Source organism: Syngnathus floridae, chromosome 7 (assembly GCF_059516105.1).
Source record: "Syngnathus floridae isolate MCC-2025c chromosome 7, RoL_Sflo_1.0, whole genome shotgun sequence".
Taxonomy (NCBI): Eukaryota; Metazoa; Chordata; class Actinopteri; order Syngnathiformes; family Syngnathidae; genus Syngnathus; species Syngnathus floridae.
Genome location: NC_142419.1, coordinates 15,302,409 through 15,315,266, shown reverse-complemented (window position 1 = coordinate 15,315,266; position 12,858 = coordinate 15,302,409). Strand labels below are relative to the sequence as shown.

Here is a 12,858-nt window from a genome sequence, read left to right as displayed (position 1 = left end):
TCAGACTGTCCTTTTTTTTTTCTGATGGTGGTAACGAGAAATCATATAAACTGTGCAATCTCGCCCGACATTTAAAAGCTTAACGTGAATATAAATTGTAGTCGTGTTGCGAAGAAGTCTTTATTCTTTCTTTTTCCAAATTCAAACACAAACATTGCCACTGACACAGTCCATTGATGTCAAAATAATTTTTGTAGCGGGCTACATCGTTGTTATGGTTTTTCTTCATCGGGCCTTTATGACCGTGACTGTAAATGTATCACATATGCTCAACAAATTAATAGACTTGTTTTTAAAATCAGAAACCAGTAAAAAAAAATATACTTTTTGACTATTTTAAAAGGTTTTTAGAGGTGCAGACAATTTGCAATTTGGGTAATTTTTTTTCTATGACCTTTGAGGTTGCTTTATTTTTGAGCGGTCACATGTGAGTCAAGATACACGGAACGACTCAAACTCAGGGGTCTCTACAATGCTCTCAAAAAATTGCTACCGTACACGTGACATCATGACAAGCACAGTCAACATTAGGAGACCGACCACACCCTTGTCCTGGTCCAGCCCCGTCTCTAGAGTTCATTGAATAACCTTTTCTTTTTTTTTTCACAGTCCCCAGTAGGGCGCCAGACTGCGGCGGTCCCGCTGGTAGACGTCAGGGATGACCCCGTAGGGCGTCTGCACCATCTTGACCGAGTTCCTTCCGAAGAGCTTGCGCTCGTACTCGATTAACTGGCGCCAGAATCCGCCGTTAGGCCGGATGACGGGACGGCGGGCCTTGACCCAGGCGTGGGCGTCAGCCAGCGACACGCGGTGGTACTTCATAAGGTAGGCCAGGCACAGCGAGGCGGAGCGGCTGACGCCAGCCGCGCAGTGCACCAAGACGGCGCCCCGCTTGCGGCCCACGCTGTGGATCTTGTCTGCCACGCCGTCAAAGTAGAGCGAGATGGGCGAGTGGGGCGCGTCAGCCAGCGGCACCTTCACGTACTCCACGTGGGGCCAGTTGAAGTTGGGTAGCTCCAGCGTGGCGTTGACCACGCACGTGATGCCCTTGGACAGGAGCAGACCGCGGTTGGATGCCACGTTGCCTCGGCTCAGGAACAGGCCCGGTGTGATCTGGGCCATGCCGCCTTCAGGCAGCAGTCGGGGCACTGGCGCCACCGCTGTCGGCAGAGGCGCCAAGGAGGAGCTACGATGGTGATGGTGGTGGTGCGGAAAGTAGCCTTGACTGCGGGAACCCATGGACGAAGATGACGAGAAGTAAAATAGGAAAATCCCTCAGGAGCGGGAAGTCATTGTAGAGAAAAATGACTCCTGGAAGACAACAAAAGCCCGCAACAGGAGACGGTTACGACTCAGAATCTTTGAGATGTTCTCCTTGTAATCCTGACTAATTGGTCACTACATGAAAAGCGCACCGAGACAGAACGATGCAGATGTTGCCGTGGCAACCGATAGAGCACGTGAGCTGCTGTCTCCTCTGTAATCTTCGGCAATCCACTCTCAATCAAACCAATGAGCATCAAGCACCTTCCTTCCCGTGTCACTCGCCTCTTTCGAGAAGCATGTGTGAGAGTGCATGTCCATGCGTGCCTGTAAAGATTCCTTAAGGTTCTGGTTCGCCAGGTCGCACAAACTGGGAAACTCGAGCCAGCAAGTGATGACATGAAAAAGTAGAGCAAAGCACTTCTTGTAACTTTAGGAATGATTGATTTAGCTTGAATGTGGGCTGCAAAAGAACTAAAATGGAAGTGGGTGGAGTGCATACCTCCCCCAAGGCTTAACGGTGTGAAGCATCAATATGGAAGCAGGCCGCTTCCTTGTTATTTATTAGAAAAGCAATATATACATTTATAGACATAATCATGCATCAACAAACTGAAACGTTTGATATGAAATAATACTGGATAAATGTAAATCCGCCACCTACCACAAATGAATGAAGAGGAAGCTGATGATCGTGACGGTTTCCTCTTCAACGCAAAGCCCGCATCACAGTGCGCCGTGTTCGGCACTCAGTCCGCTAAATCACGCCGAGGGAAGGAGTGGGAGGGAGTCGGAGAGAGGTGATGGGAGGAGGGGGAGGAGGTCCACGTGAAGTGCACGACACGCCAACATGACGACAAAGTCCACGCAAAGGCGTGCACGCCACACGCGCCATCCACCTTCGACTCGCACTGCTCTAGTGTTGGCTCGTGAGTGAACGATTCGTTCAAAAGAACGAGTTTCTTCAGTGAACGAGAGTGAACGATCAGTTCATATGATCTCAACCAGTAGGTGTCAGTAATGCGCATTGAAGCTGATGCTACCTCGCCGTAAACCAAAACGAAGAAGAAAATGACGTCATTTCCTGTTAACGAACGAGTTGTGAATTGCATTTCCCGTTCGCCAACTCAACGTATCTGTGAGTGAACGAGTCAGTGATTTGCATTTCCAGTTCATCGTGAGAACGGATCAGTGAGGGAACGAATTCTGACTTTCCCGTTCGTGAACGAGTTCATGGGTCAACTGCCTTCCTTCCCGTGTATTAACGGATCAGTCAGGGAACGTGTTGCGTCTCCCCCTGGCGTGAACTATGTAAGCCAGAATGTAGATTTACGATTTGCCAAGGAAAGAAAGAACTCACACACTGAAACACCACTTCTTTTAAGCGCGTTTTCTCCAAGCTAACGGCTAACTTTATTGCATGAAAGGGATGTGCCGTTATGCAACAACGGGGAGATTATGCTTCTCTTTGGGTAATCTTGATTTTATAACACTTATAGTAGTTTTTAAATAACGTGTATGCATATATACACCTAAACATTGTTATCCAATATATCTACTGCAATTTCACATTGGATTGCTGGTTTGAAATTTACTTTTATTATTATTTTAATAAACATTAAAACCTGTTCAAACTTGTCTGGTGTCTTATTCCTTGTTTTTATTTTTTTTGGGCATGAAAACAAAAATCTGACATTTGGTTAACTGACAATATGTATATGTGTTTTACGTTGTGTAAAACGCTGTGTACTACACGAGGTAAAAAAAAATAAATAAGAATAAATAAAGGGTTAATTGCACAATAAAAGCACACTTCGATGAATTCTCTCACCTGGGATCGAACCAAGTCCTTACCAAGTAAGAGCCCGTGTCACTAACCAGTCAGCTATTTTGACCTGACAGACCACATTAGTCTGCACTCAACTCAATGACTCAAATTGTACCTAATGTCCGTGTGATTCCCTCGTTAAGTGCAGGTGCGTGAAAACTTTTAGCCACTTTTGAACGTGAAAGAAGCTAAAAGTTTTCACGCACCTGCACTTAACGAGGGTCACTTAGAAAACATATTGGAACGCGGCCCCGAGGACCTGTGACCTTTGACCATGATATTTCCCGAATAAAGTGGCCTGTTATGAGGTACACTTGAAAATGCCGGTGTACCTAATGGAGTGTCTGTGTGATTCCCTCGTTAAGTGCAGGTGCGTGAAAACTTTTAGCCACTTTTGAACGTGAAAGAAGCTAAAAGTTTTCACGCACCTGCGCTTAACGAGGGTCACTTAGAAAACATATTGGAACGCGGCCCCGAGGACCTGTGACCTTTGACCATGATATTTCCCTAATAAAGTGGCCTGTTATTAGGTACACTTGAAAATGGTGGTGTACCTAAGACTAGAGTGTCTGTGTGATTCCCTCGTTAAGTGCAGGTGCGTGAAAACTTTTAGCCACTTTTGAACGTGAAAGAAGCTAAAAGTTTTCACGCACCTGCGCTTAACGAGGGTCACTTGGAAAACATGTTGGAACGCGGCCCCTCCAGGACTGGAGGTCAACACCCCTGGTTTAAGTGAAAAGTGCCACACCCGCCCTCACCCCCACTTTCTGATTGGCTGTTTGATCTGTGACGTCACTTGGACACTCCATTAGGTACACAGCCATTTTCAAGTGTATCTAATAACTTTATGCATTTTTTGTTCGTGTCAAGAATGTGTATTTGACTACTTGCTCTTTATATTGGGGACACCAACACATATTACACAATGTAAAACACATATACATATTGTCATATAAAGCAGTTAACCATGAAAAATCATGGCCAAAGCTTAACTGAAAGTGAAAAGTGCACCCTCAACCCCAGCTCCTGATTGGCTGATCTGTGACGTCACACGGACACTACATACCTAATATATACATACCTGTACCTAATAACTTTATGCATTTTTTGTACGTGTCAAGAATGTGTATTTGACTACTTGCTCTTTATTTTGGGGGACACCAACACATATTACACAATGTAAAACACATATTGGCATATAAAGCTGTGTCAAATTTTTGTTTTAATGTTTATAGGAATAATAATAATAAAAGTAAACCAGCTAATGTGAAATTGCAGTAGATATACATACACATATTGTCATATAAAGCAGTTAACCAAATGTCAGATTTTTATGTTTTAATTGGCGAATATAAAAACAAGGAATAAAACACCAGACAAGTTTTAACATAAATGTTTATCAAAAATAATAATATTAAAAGTAAATTTCAAACCAGCAATCCAATGTGAAATTGCAGTAGATATATTGGATAACAATATTTAGGCGTATATATGCATACACGTTATTTAAAAACTACTATAAGTGTTATGAAATCAAGATTACCCAAAGAGAAGCATAATCTCCCCGTTGTTGCAAAACGGCGCATCCCTTTCATGCAATAAAGTTAGCCGTTAGCTTGGAGAAAACGCGCTTAAAAGAAGTGGTGTTTCAGTGAGTGAGTTCTTTCTTTCCTTGGCAAATCGTAAATCGACATTCTGGCTTACATAGTTCACGCCAGGAGACGCAACACGTTCACTGACTGATCCGTTGATGCACGGGAAGGCAGTTCACCCATGAACTCGTTTACGAACGGGAAAGTCACGCTTCATTCCCTCACTGATCCGTTCTCGCAAAGAACTGGAAATGCAATTCACTCACTCATTCGTTCACTCACGAAGTGACGTCATTTTCTTCTTCGTTTTGTTTTACGGCGAGGTGGCACCAGCTTCCATGGGCATTACTGACACCTACTGTTTAAAGTCATATGAACTTTTTAGAACAGCGAACTGCGCATGCGCATATTGACAATTATCCTCAAAGCATCGCCTGATCTTAAGCTCCCAAGAGAGCAAGGAAAAACTCAAAAACCCAACTAAAAGAAAGAAATAGTCATATCATTTTATTTCATCGTACTTATATATTTATCATAAATGTATTATTTATTCATACAAAGGCCGGTCCGCAAAAATATTTCTGACATGTAACCGGTCCGTGGTGCAAAAAAGTTTGATCTATACTTGTGAGCTACTCCATAAAATCATATATATTCCAAGCGAAATGAGTGAGCCTTTTGTAGAGTTGTGGTTAGTTCGCTGGGCTCTCACCCCACCGACCCTGGTTCGAATCCCACTGTGGCCTCAAATTTTTGGAGCTAGGGTTAGGGTTCACCCTAGCTCTAATGCTAAACCTAACCCTAACCCCAGCGACCCGGGTTCGAATCTCACTGTAGCCTAAAATTTTTGGAGCTAGGATTAGGGTTCACTCTAACTCTAGCTTTAATGCTAACCCTAGCCCTAAACCTAACCCTAGCTCTAACCCTTACGCTCTATGGTTAGAGCTAGGGTTAGCGCTAAGGTTAGGGTTAGAGCTAGGGTTAGGGTTGGGTTAGAGCTAGGGCTAGGGTTAGGGTTAGGGCTGGGTTGGGTTAGAGCTAGGGTTAGGGTTAGAGGGTTAGGGTTAGAGCTAGAGTTAGAGGGTTAGAGGTAGGTTTAGAGCTCGGGTTAGGGTTCGAGCTAAGGTTAGGGTTAGGGCTAGGGTTAGAGCTAGGGTTAAGGTTAGGGTTAGAGCTAGGGTTAGGTTTAGGGCTAGAGCGCTAACCCTATAGCTAGGGCTAGGGTTAGGGTTAGGGTTCACCCTAGCTCTAATGCTCTAACCCTAGCCCTAAACCTAACCCTAGCTCTAACCCTTACTCTAACCCTTACGCTCTATGGTTAGAGCTAGGGTTAGCGCCAAGGTTAAGGTTAGAGCTAGGGCTAGGGTTAGGGTTAGGGTTGGGTTAGGGTTCGAGCTAAGGTTAGGGTTAGGGCTAGGGTTAGAGCTAGGGTTAGAGGGTTAGGGTTAGAGCTAGGGTTAGGTTAAGGGCTAGAGCGCTAACCCTAGAGTTAGGGTTAGGGTTAGGGTTAGGGTTAGGGCTGGGTTGGGTTAGAGCTAGGGTTAGAGGTAGGTTTAGAGCTCGGGTTAGGGTTCGAGCTAAGGTTAGGGTTAGGGCTAGGGTTAGAGCTAGGGTTAAGGTTAGGGTTAGAGCTAGGGTTAGGTTAAGGGCTAGAGCGCTAACCCTAGAGCTAGGGCTAGGGTTAGGGTTCACCCTAGCTCTAATGCTAACCCTAACCCTAGCTCTAACCCAAGCACTGAGCCTAGCTCTAACGCTAACCCTAACCCTAGCCCCAACCGTAGCTAGGGTTAGGGCTAGGGTTAGAGCTAGAGCTAGCGTTACGGTTAGGGTTAGGGCTAGGGTTAGAGCTAGGGTTAGGGCTAGGGTTTGAGCTAGCGTTACGGTTAGGGTTAGGGTTAGGGTTAGTGCTAGGGTTAGGGCTAGGGTTAGAGCTAGCGTTATGGTTAGGGTTAGGGTTAGGGCTAGAGCTAGGGTTAGAGCTAAGGTTAGGGTTAGGGCTAGGGTTAGAGCTAGGGTTAAGGTTGGGGTTAGAGCTACGGTTGGGGCTAGGGTTAGGGTTAGGGTTAGGGTTAGGGTTAGAGCTAGGGTCAGTGCTTGGGTTAGCGCTAAGGTTAGGGTTAGGGTTAGCATTAGAGCTAGAGCTAGCGTTACGGTTAGGGTTAGGGCTAGGGTTAGAGCTAGGGTTAGGGCTAGGGTTTGAGCTAGCGTTACGGTTAGGGTTAGGGTTAGGGTTAGGGTTAGGGTTAGGGTTAGGGTTAGTGCTAGGGTTAGGGCTAGGGTTAGAGCTAGCGTTACGGTTAGGGTTAGGGTTAGGGCTAGACTAGGGTTAGAGCTAAGGTTAGGGTTAGGGCTAGGGTTAGAGCTAGGGTTAAGGTTGGGGTTAGAGCTACGGTTGGGGCTAGGGTTAGGGTTAGGGTTAGGGTTAGGGTTAGAGCTAGGGTCAGTGCTTGGGTTAGCGCTAAGGTCAGGGTTAGCATTAGAGCTAGAGCTAGCGTTACGGTTAGGGTTAGGGCTAGGGTTAGAGCTAGGGTTAGGGCTAGGGTTTGAGCTAGCGTTACGGTTAGGGTTAGGGTTAGGGTTAGGGTTAGTGCTAGGGTTAGGGCTAGGGTTAGAGCTAGCGTTACGGTTAGGGTTAGGGTTAGGGCTAGACTAGGGTTAGAGCTAAGGTTAGGGTTAGGGCTAGGGTTAGAGCTAGGGTTAAGGTTGGGGTTAGAGCTACGGTTGGGGCTAGGGTTAGGGTTAGGGTTAGGGTTAGGGTTAGAGCTAGGGTCAGTGCTTGGGTTAGAGCTAGGGTTAGGGTTAGGGTTCACCCTAGCTCTAATGCTAACCCTAACCCTAACCCTAACCCTAGCTCTAACCCAAGCACTGACCCTAGCTCTAACCCTTACCCTAACCCTAACCCTACGGTTGGGGCTAGGGTTAGGTTTAAAGCTTGGGTTATGGTGAGAGCTAGGGTTAGGGCTAGGGTTAGGTTTAGGGCTAGGGTTAGAGCTAGGGTTAGAGCTTGGGTTAGGGCTAGGGTTAGAGCTAGGGTTAGGGTTAGGGCTAGGGTTAGAGCTAGGGTTAAGGTTGGGGTTAGAGCTACGGTTGGGGCTAGGGTTAGGGTTAGGGTTAGAGCTAGGGTCAGTGCTTGGGTTAGAGCTAGGGTTAGGGTTAGGGTTCACCCTAGCTCTAATGCTAACCCTAACCCTAACCCTAACCCTAGCTCTAACCCAAGCACTGACCCTAGCTCTAACCCTAACCCTAACCCTAACCCTACGGTTGGGGCTAGGGTTAGGTTTAAAGCTTGGGTTATGGTGAGAACTAGGGTTAGGGCTAGGGTTAGGTTTAGGGCTAGGGTTAGAGCTAGGGTTAGAGCTTGGGTTAGGGCTAGGGTTAGAGCTAGGGTTAGGGTTAGAGCTAAGGTTAGGGTTAGGGTTAGGGTTAGAGCATGAGTTAGGGCTAGGGTTAGAGCTAGAGCTAGCGTTACGGTTAGGGTTAGGGCTAGGGTTAGAGGTAGGAATAGGGCTAGGGTTTGAGCTAGCGTTACGGTTAGGGTTAGGGTTAGGGCTAGAGCTAAGGTTAGGGTTAGGGTTAGAGCTAGAGTTAGGGCTAGGGTTAGAGCTAGAGCTAGCGTTAGGGTTAGGGCTAGGGTTAGTGCTAGGGTTAGGGCTAGGGTTAGAGCTAGCGTTACGGTTAGGGTTAGGGTTAGGGTTAGCATTAGAGCTAGGGTTAAGGTTGGGGTTAGAGCTACGGTTGGTGCTAGGGTTAGGGTTAGGGTTAGGGTTAGAGCTAGGGTCAGTGCTTGGGTTAGAGCTAGGGTTAGGGTTAGGGTTAGGGTTAGTATTAGAGCTAGGGTGAACCCTAACCCTAGCCCTAGCTCTAGGGTTAGCGCTCTAGCCCTTAACCTAACCCTAGCTCTAACCCTAACCTTAACCCTAGCTCTAACCCTAGCCCTAACCCTAACCTTAGCTCGAACCCTAACCCGAGCTCTAAACCTACCTCTAACCCTAGCTCTAACCCAACCCAGCCCTAACCCTAACCCTAACTCTAGGGTTAGCGCTCTAGCCCTTAACCTAACCCTAGCTCTAACCCTAACCTTAACCCTAGCTCTAACCCTAGCCCTAACCCTAACCTTAGCTCTAACCCTAGCTCTAGCCCTAACCCTAACCCTAACCGTAACGCTAGCTCTAACCCTAGCCCTAACCCTAGCACTAACCCTAACCCTAACCGTAACGCTAGCTCAAACCCTAGCCCTAACCCTAGCTCTAACCCTAGCCCTAACCCTAACCGTAACGCTAGCTCTAGCTCTAATGCTAACCCTAACCCTAACCTTAGCGCTAACCCAAGCACTGACCCTAGCTCTAACCCTAACCCTAACCCTAGCCCCAACCGTAGCTCTAACCCCAACCTTAACCCTAGCTCTAACCCTAGCCCTAACCCTAACCTTAGCTCTAACCCTAGCTCTAGCCCTAACCCTAACCCTAACCATAACGCTAGCTCTAACCCTAGCCCTAACCCTAGCACTAACCCTAACCCTAACCGTAACGCTAGCTCAAACCCTAGCCCTAACCCTAGCTCTAACCCTAGCCCTAACCCTAACCGTAACGCTAGCTCTAACCCTAGCCCTAACCCTAGCACTAACCCTAGCCCTAACCCTAACGCTAGCTCTAGCTCTAACCCTAGCCCTAACTCTAGCTCTAACCCTAACCCTAACCCTAACCTTAGCTCTAGCCCTAACCCTAACCGTAACGCTAGCTCAAACCCTAGCCCTATTTCTACCTCTAACCCTAGCCCTAACCCTAACCGTAACGCTAGCTCTAGCTCTAACCCTAACTCTAGCTCTAACCCTAACCCTAACCCTAACCTTAGCTCTAACCCTAACCCTAGCTCTAACCCTAGCCCTAACCCAAGCTCTAACCCTAGCTCTAACCCTAGCCCTAAACCTAACCCTAGCCCTAACCCTAGCTCTCACCATAACCCAAGCTTTAAACCTAACCCTAGCCCCAACCGTAGGGTTAGGGTTAGGGTTAGAGCTAGGGTCAGTGCTTGGGTTAGAGCTAGGGTTAGGGTTAGGGTTAGGGTTAGCATTAGAGCTAGGGTGAACCCTAACCCTAACCCTAGCTCTAACCCAAGCACTGACCCTAGCTCTAACCCCAACCCTAACCCTAACCCTAGCCCCAACCGTAGCTCTAACCCCAACCTTAACCCTAGCTCTAACCCTAGCCCTAACCCTAACCTTAGCTCTAACCCTAGCTCTAGCCCTAACCCTAACCGTAACGCTAGCTCTAACCCTAGCCCTAACCCTAGCACTAACCCTAACCCTAACCCTAACCCTAACCGTAATGCTAGCTCAAACCCTAGCCCTAACCCTAGCTCTAACCCTAGCCCTAACCCTAACCGTAACGCTAGCTCTAGCTCTAATGCTAACCCTAACCCTAACCTTAGCGCTAACCCAAGCACTGACCCTAGCTCTAACCCTAACCCTAACCCTAGCCCCAACCGTAGCTCTAACCCCAACCTTAACCCTAGCTCTAACCCTAGCCCTAACCCTAACCTTAGCTCTAACCCTAGCACTAGCCCTAACCCTAACCGTAACGCTAGCTCTAACCCTAGCCCTAACCCTAGCACTAACCCTAACCCTAACCCTAACCGTAACGCTAGCTCAAACCCTAGCCCTAACCCTAGCTCTAACCCTAGCCCTAACCCTAACCGTAACGCTAGCTCTAGCTCTAACCCTAGCCCTAACCCTAACCCTTACCTTAGCGCTAACCCTAGCTCTAGCCCTAACCCTAGCCCTAACCCTAACCTTAACCCTCGCTCTAACCCTAGCCCTAACCCTAACCTTAGCTCTAACCCTAGCTCTAGCCCTAACCCTAACGCTAGCTCTAGCTCTACCCTAGCCCTAACACTAGCTCTAACCCTAGCCCTAACCCTAACCCTAACCTTAGAGCTAACCCTAGCTCTAGCCCTAACCCTAGCTCTAACCCTAGGCCTAACCCAAGCTCTAACCCTAGCTCTAACCCTAGCCCTAAACCTAACCCTAGCCCTAACCCTAGCTCTAACCATAACCCAAGCTTTAAACCTAACCCTAGCCCCAACCGTAGCTCTAACCCCAACCCTAACCCAAGCTCTAACCCTAGCCCTAAACCTAACCCTAGCCCTAGCTCTAACCCTAACCTAACCCAAACCTTAACCCTAGCTCTAACCCTAGCCCTAAACCTAACCTTAGCTCTAACCCTAGCTCTAGCCCTAACGCTAGCTCTAGCTCTAACCCTAGCCCTGACCCTAGCTCTAACCCTAGCCCTAACCCTAACCGTAACGCTAGCTCTAGCTCTAACCCTAGCCCTAACTCTAGCTCTAACCCTAACCCTAACCCTAACCTTAGCTCTAGCCCTAACCCTAACCCGAACCGTAACGCTAGCTCAAACCCTGGCCCTAACCCTAGCTCTAACCCTAGCCCTAACCCTAACCGTAACGCTAGCTCTAGCTCTAACCCTAGCCCTAACTCTAGCTCTAACCCTAGCCCTAACCCTAACCTTAGCGCTAACCCTAGCTCTAGCCCTGACCCTAGCTCTAACCCTAGCCCTAACCCTTTCCGTAACGCTAGCTCTAGCTTTAATCCTAGCCCTAACTCTAGCTCTAACCCTAGCTCTAACCCTAGCCCTAACCCTAACCTTAGCTCTAACCCTAGCTCTAACCCTAGCTCTAACCCTAGCCCTAACCCTATCCGTAGCCCTAGCTCTAACTTTAGTTCTAACCCTAGCTCTAACCATAACCCTAGCTCTCACCCGAGCTCTAACCCTAGCCCTAACCCTAACGTTAACTCTAACCCTAACCCTAGCTCTAACCCTAGCCCTAACCCAAGCTCTAACCCTAGCTCCAACCCTAAACCTAGCCCTAACTCTAACCCTAGCTCTAACCATAACCCAAGCTTTAAACCTAACCCTAGCCCCAACCGTAGCTCTAACCCCAACCCTAACCCAAGCTCTAACCCTAGCCCTAAACCTAACCCTAGCCCTAGCTCTAACCCTAGCTCTAACCCTTACCTTAACCCTAGCTCTAACCCTAATCCTAACCTTAACCCTAGCTCTAACCCTAGCCCTAACCCTAACCTTAGCTCTAGCCCTAACCGTAATGCTAGCTCTAGCTCTAACCCTAGCCCTAACTCTAGCTCTAACCCTAGCCCTAACCGTAGCTCTAACCCCAACCCTAACCCAAGCTCTAACCCTAACCTTAGCTCTAACCCTAGCCCTAACCCTAACCTTAACCCTAGCTCTAACCCTAACCCTAGCTCTAACCCAAACCCAAGCTCTAACCCTAACCCTAGGTCTAAACCTAACCCTAGGCCTAACCCTAGCTCTAACCCTGACCCTAGCTCTAACCCTAGCCCTAACCCTAGCGCTAACCCTAGCTCTGACCCTAGCTCTAACCCTAACCCTCTAACTCTAACCCTAAACCTAACCCTAGCCCTAACTCTAGCTCTAACCCTAGCTCTAACCCTAGCCCTAACCCAAGCGCTAACCCTAGCTCTAACCCTACCGTAACCCTGGCTCTCACCCTAACCCTAGCTCTAACTCTAACCCTAACCTTAGCTCTAACCCGAACTCAAGCTCTAAACCTAACCCAAACCCTAACCCAAGCTCTAACCCTAGCTCTAACCCTAGCCCTAAACTTAACCCTAGCTCTAACCCTGACCCTAGCTCTAACCCTAGCCCTAACCTTAGCTCGAGCCCTAACCCTAGCTCTAATCCTAACCGTAACCCTAGCACTAACCCTAGCTCTAACCCTAACTCAAACCCTTACCCTAACTCAAACCCTAACCTTTACCCTAACTATTACTCAAACCCTAACACTAACCCTAAAATCACAATTATGTAGATGCTCGCACCTGGGATCGAACCAAATTCTTACCGAGCAAGAGCCCGTGTCACTAACCAGTCGGCCATTTCGACCTGGCAGCCCTTAGGCGTCTTCTGCACTGTTTCGTTCACTGAATCGTTTCCTACACTATTCATTTTTTACCTCGTGTAGTGTTCCTATTGGAGTGTCCATGAGGTGTACCTAATCACAGGCCACTTCATTAGGGAAAAAACCTTAAGTGAAAGTGAAAAGTGCCACACCCGCCCTCACCTCCTAATTGGCTGTTTGATCTGTGACGTCACTCCATTAGGTACACCGCCATTTCACCGCCAG

General features: G+C 47.9%; 1 protein-coding gene across 4 annotated transcripts; it reads right to left on the bottom strand.

The window, feature by feature from the left end:
- Nucleotides 1–101: 101 nt before the first annotated feature.
- Nucleotides 102–3,222, bottom strand: dusp14 (dual specificity phosphatase 14). 4 transcript variants are annotated; one of them, XM_088380985.1, is made up of 4 exons: nucleotides 3,095–3,222; nucleotides 1,928–2,020; nucleotides 1,416–1,590; nucleotides 102–1,311 (listed from the first exon to the last, which is right to left on the bottom strand). In XM_088380985.1, exon 4 carries the CDS (start codon nucleotides 1,237–1,239, stop codon nucleotides 604–606), a length of 636 nt encoding a protein of 211 aa, XP_088237111.1. In that variant the 5' UTR covers nucleotides 1,240–1,311; nucleotides 1,416–1,590; nucleotides 1,928–2,020; nucleotides 3,095–3,222; the 3' UTR covers nucleotides 102–603. The 4 variants fall into 4 exon arrangements, with proteins under 4 accessions (XP_088237111.1, XP_088237110.1, XP_088237109.1 ...); XM_088380984.1 differs by lacking the exon at nucleotides 1,416–1,590 and having other exon boundaries at nucleotides 3,095–3,221; XM_088380983.1 differs by lacking the exons at nucleotides 1,416–1,590; nucleotides 3,095–3,222 and having other exon boundaries at nucleotides 1,928–2,436.
- Between the last annotated feature and the right edge of the window lie 9,636 nt (nucleotides 3,223–12,858).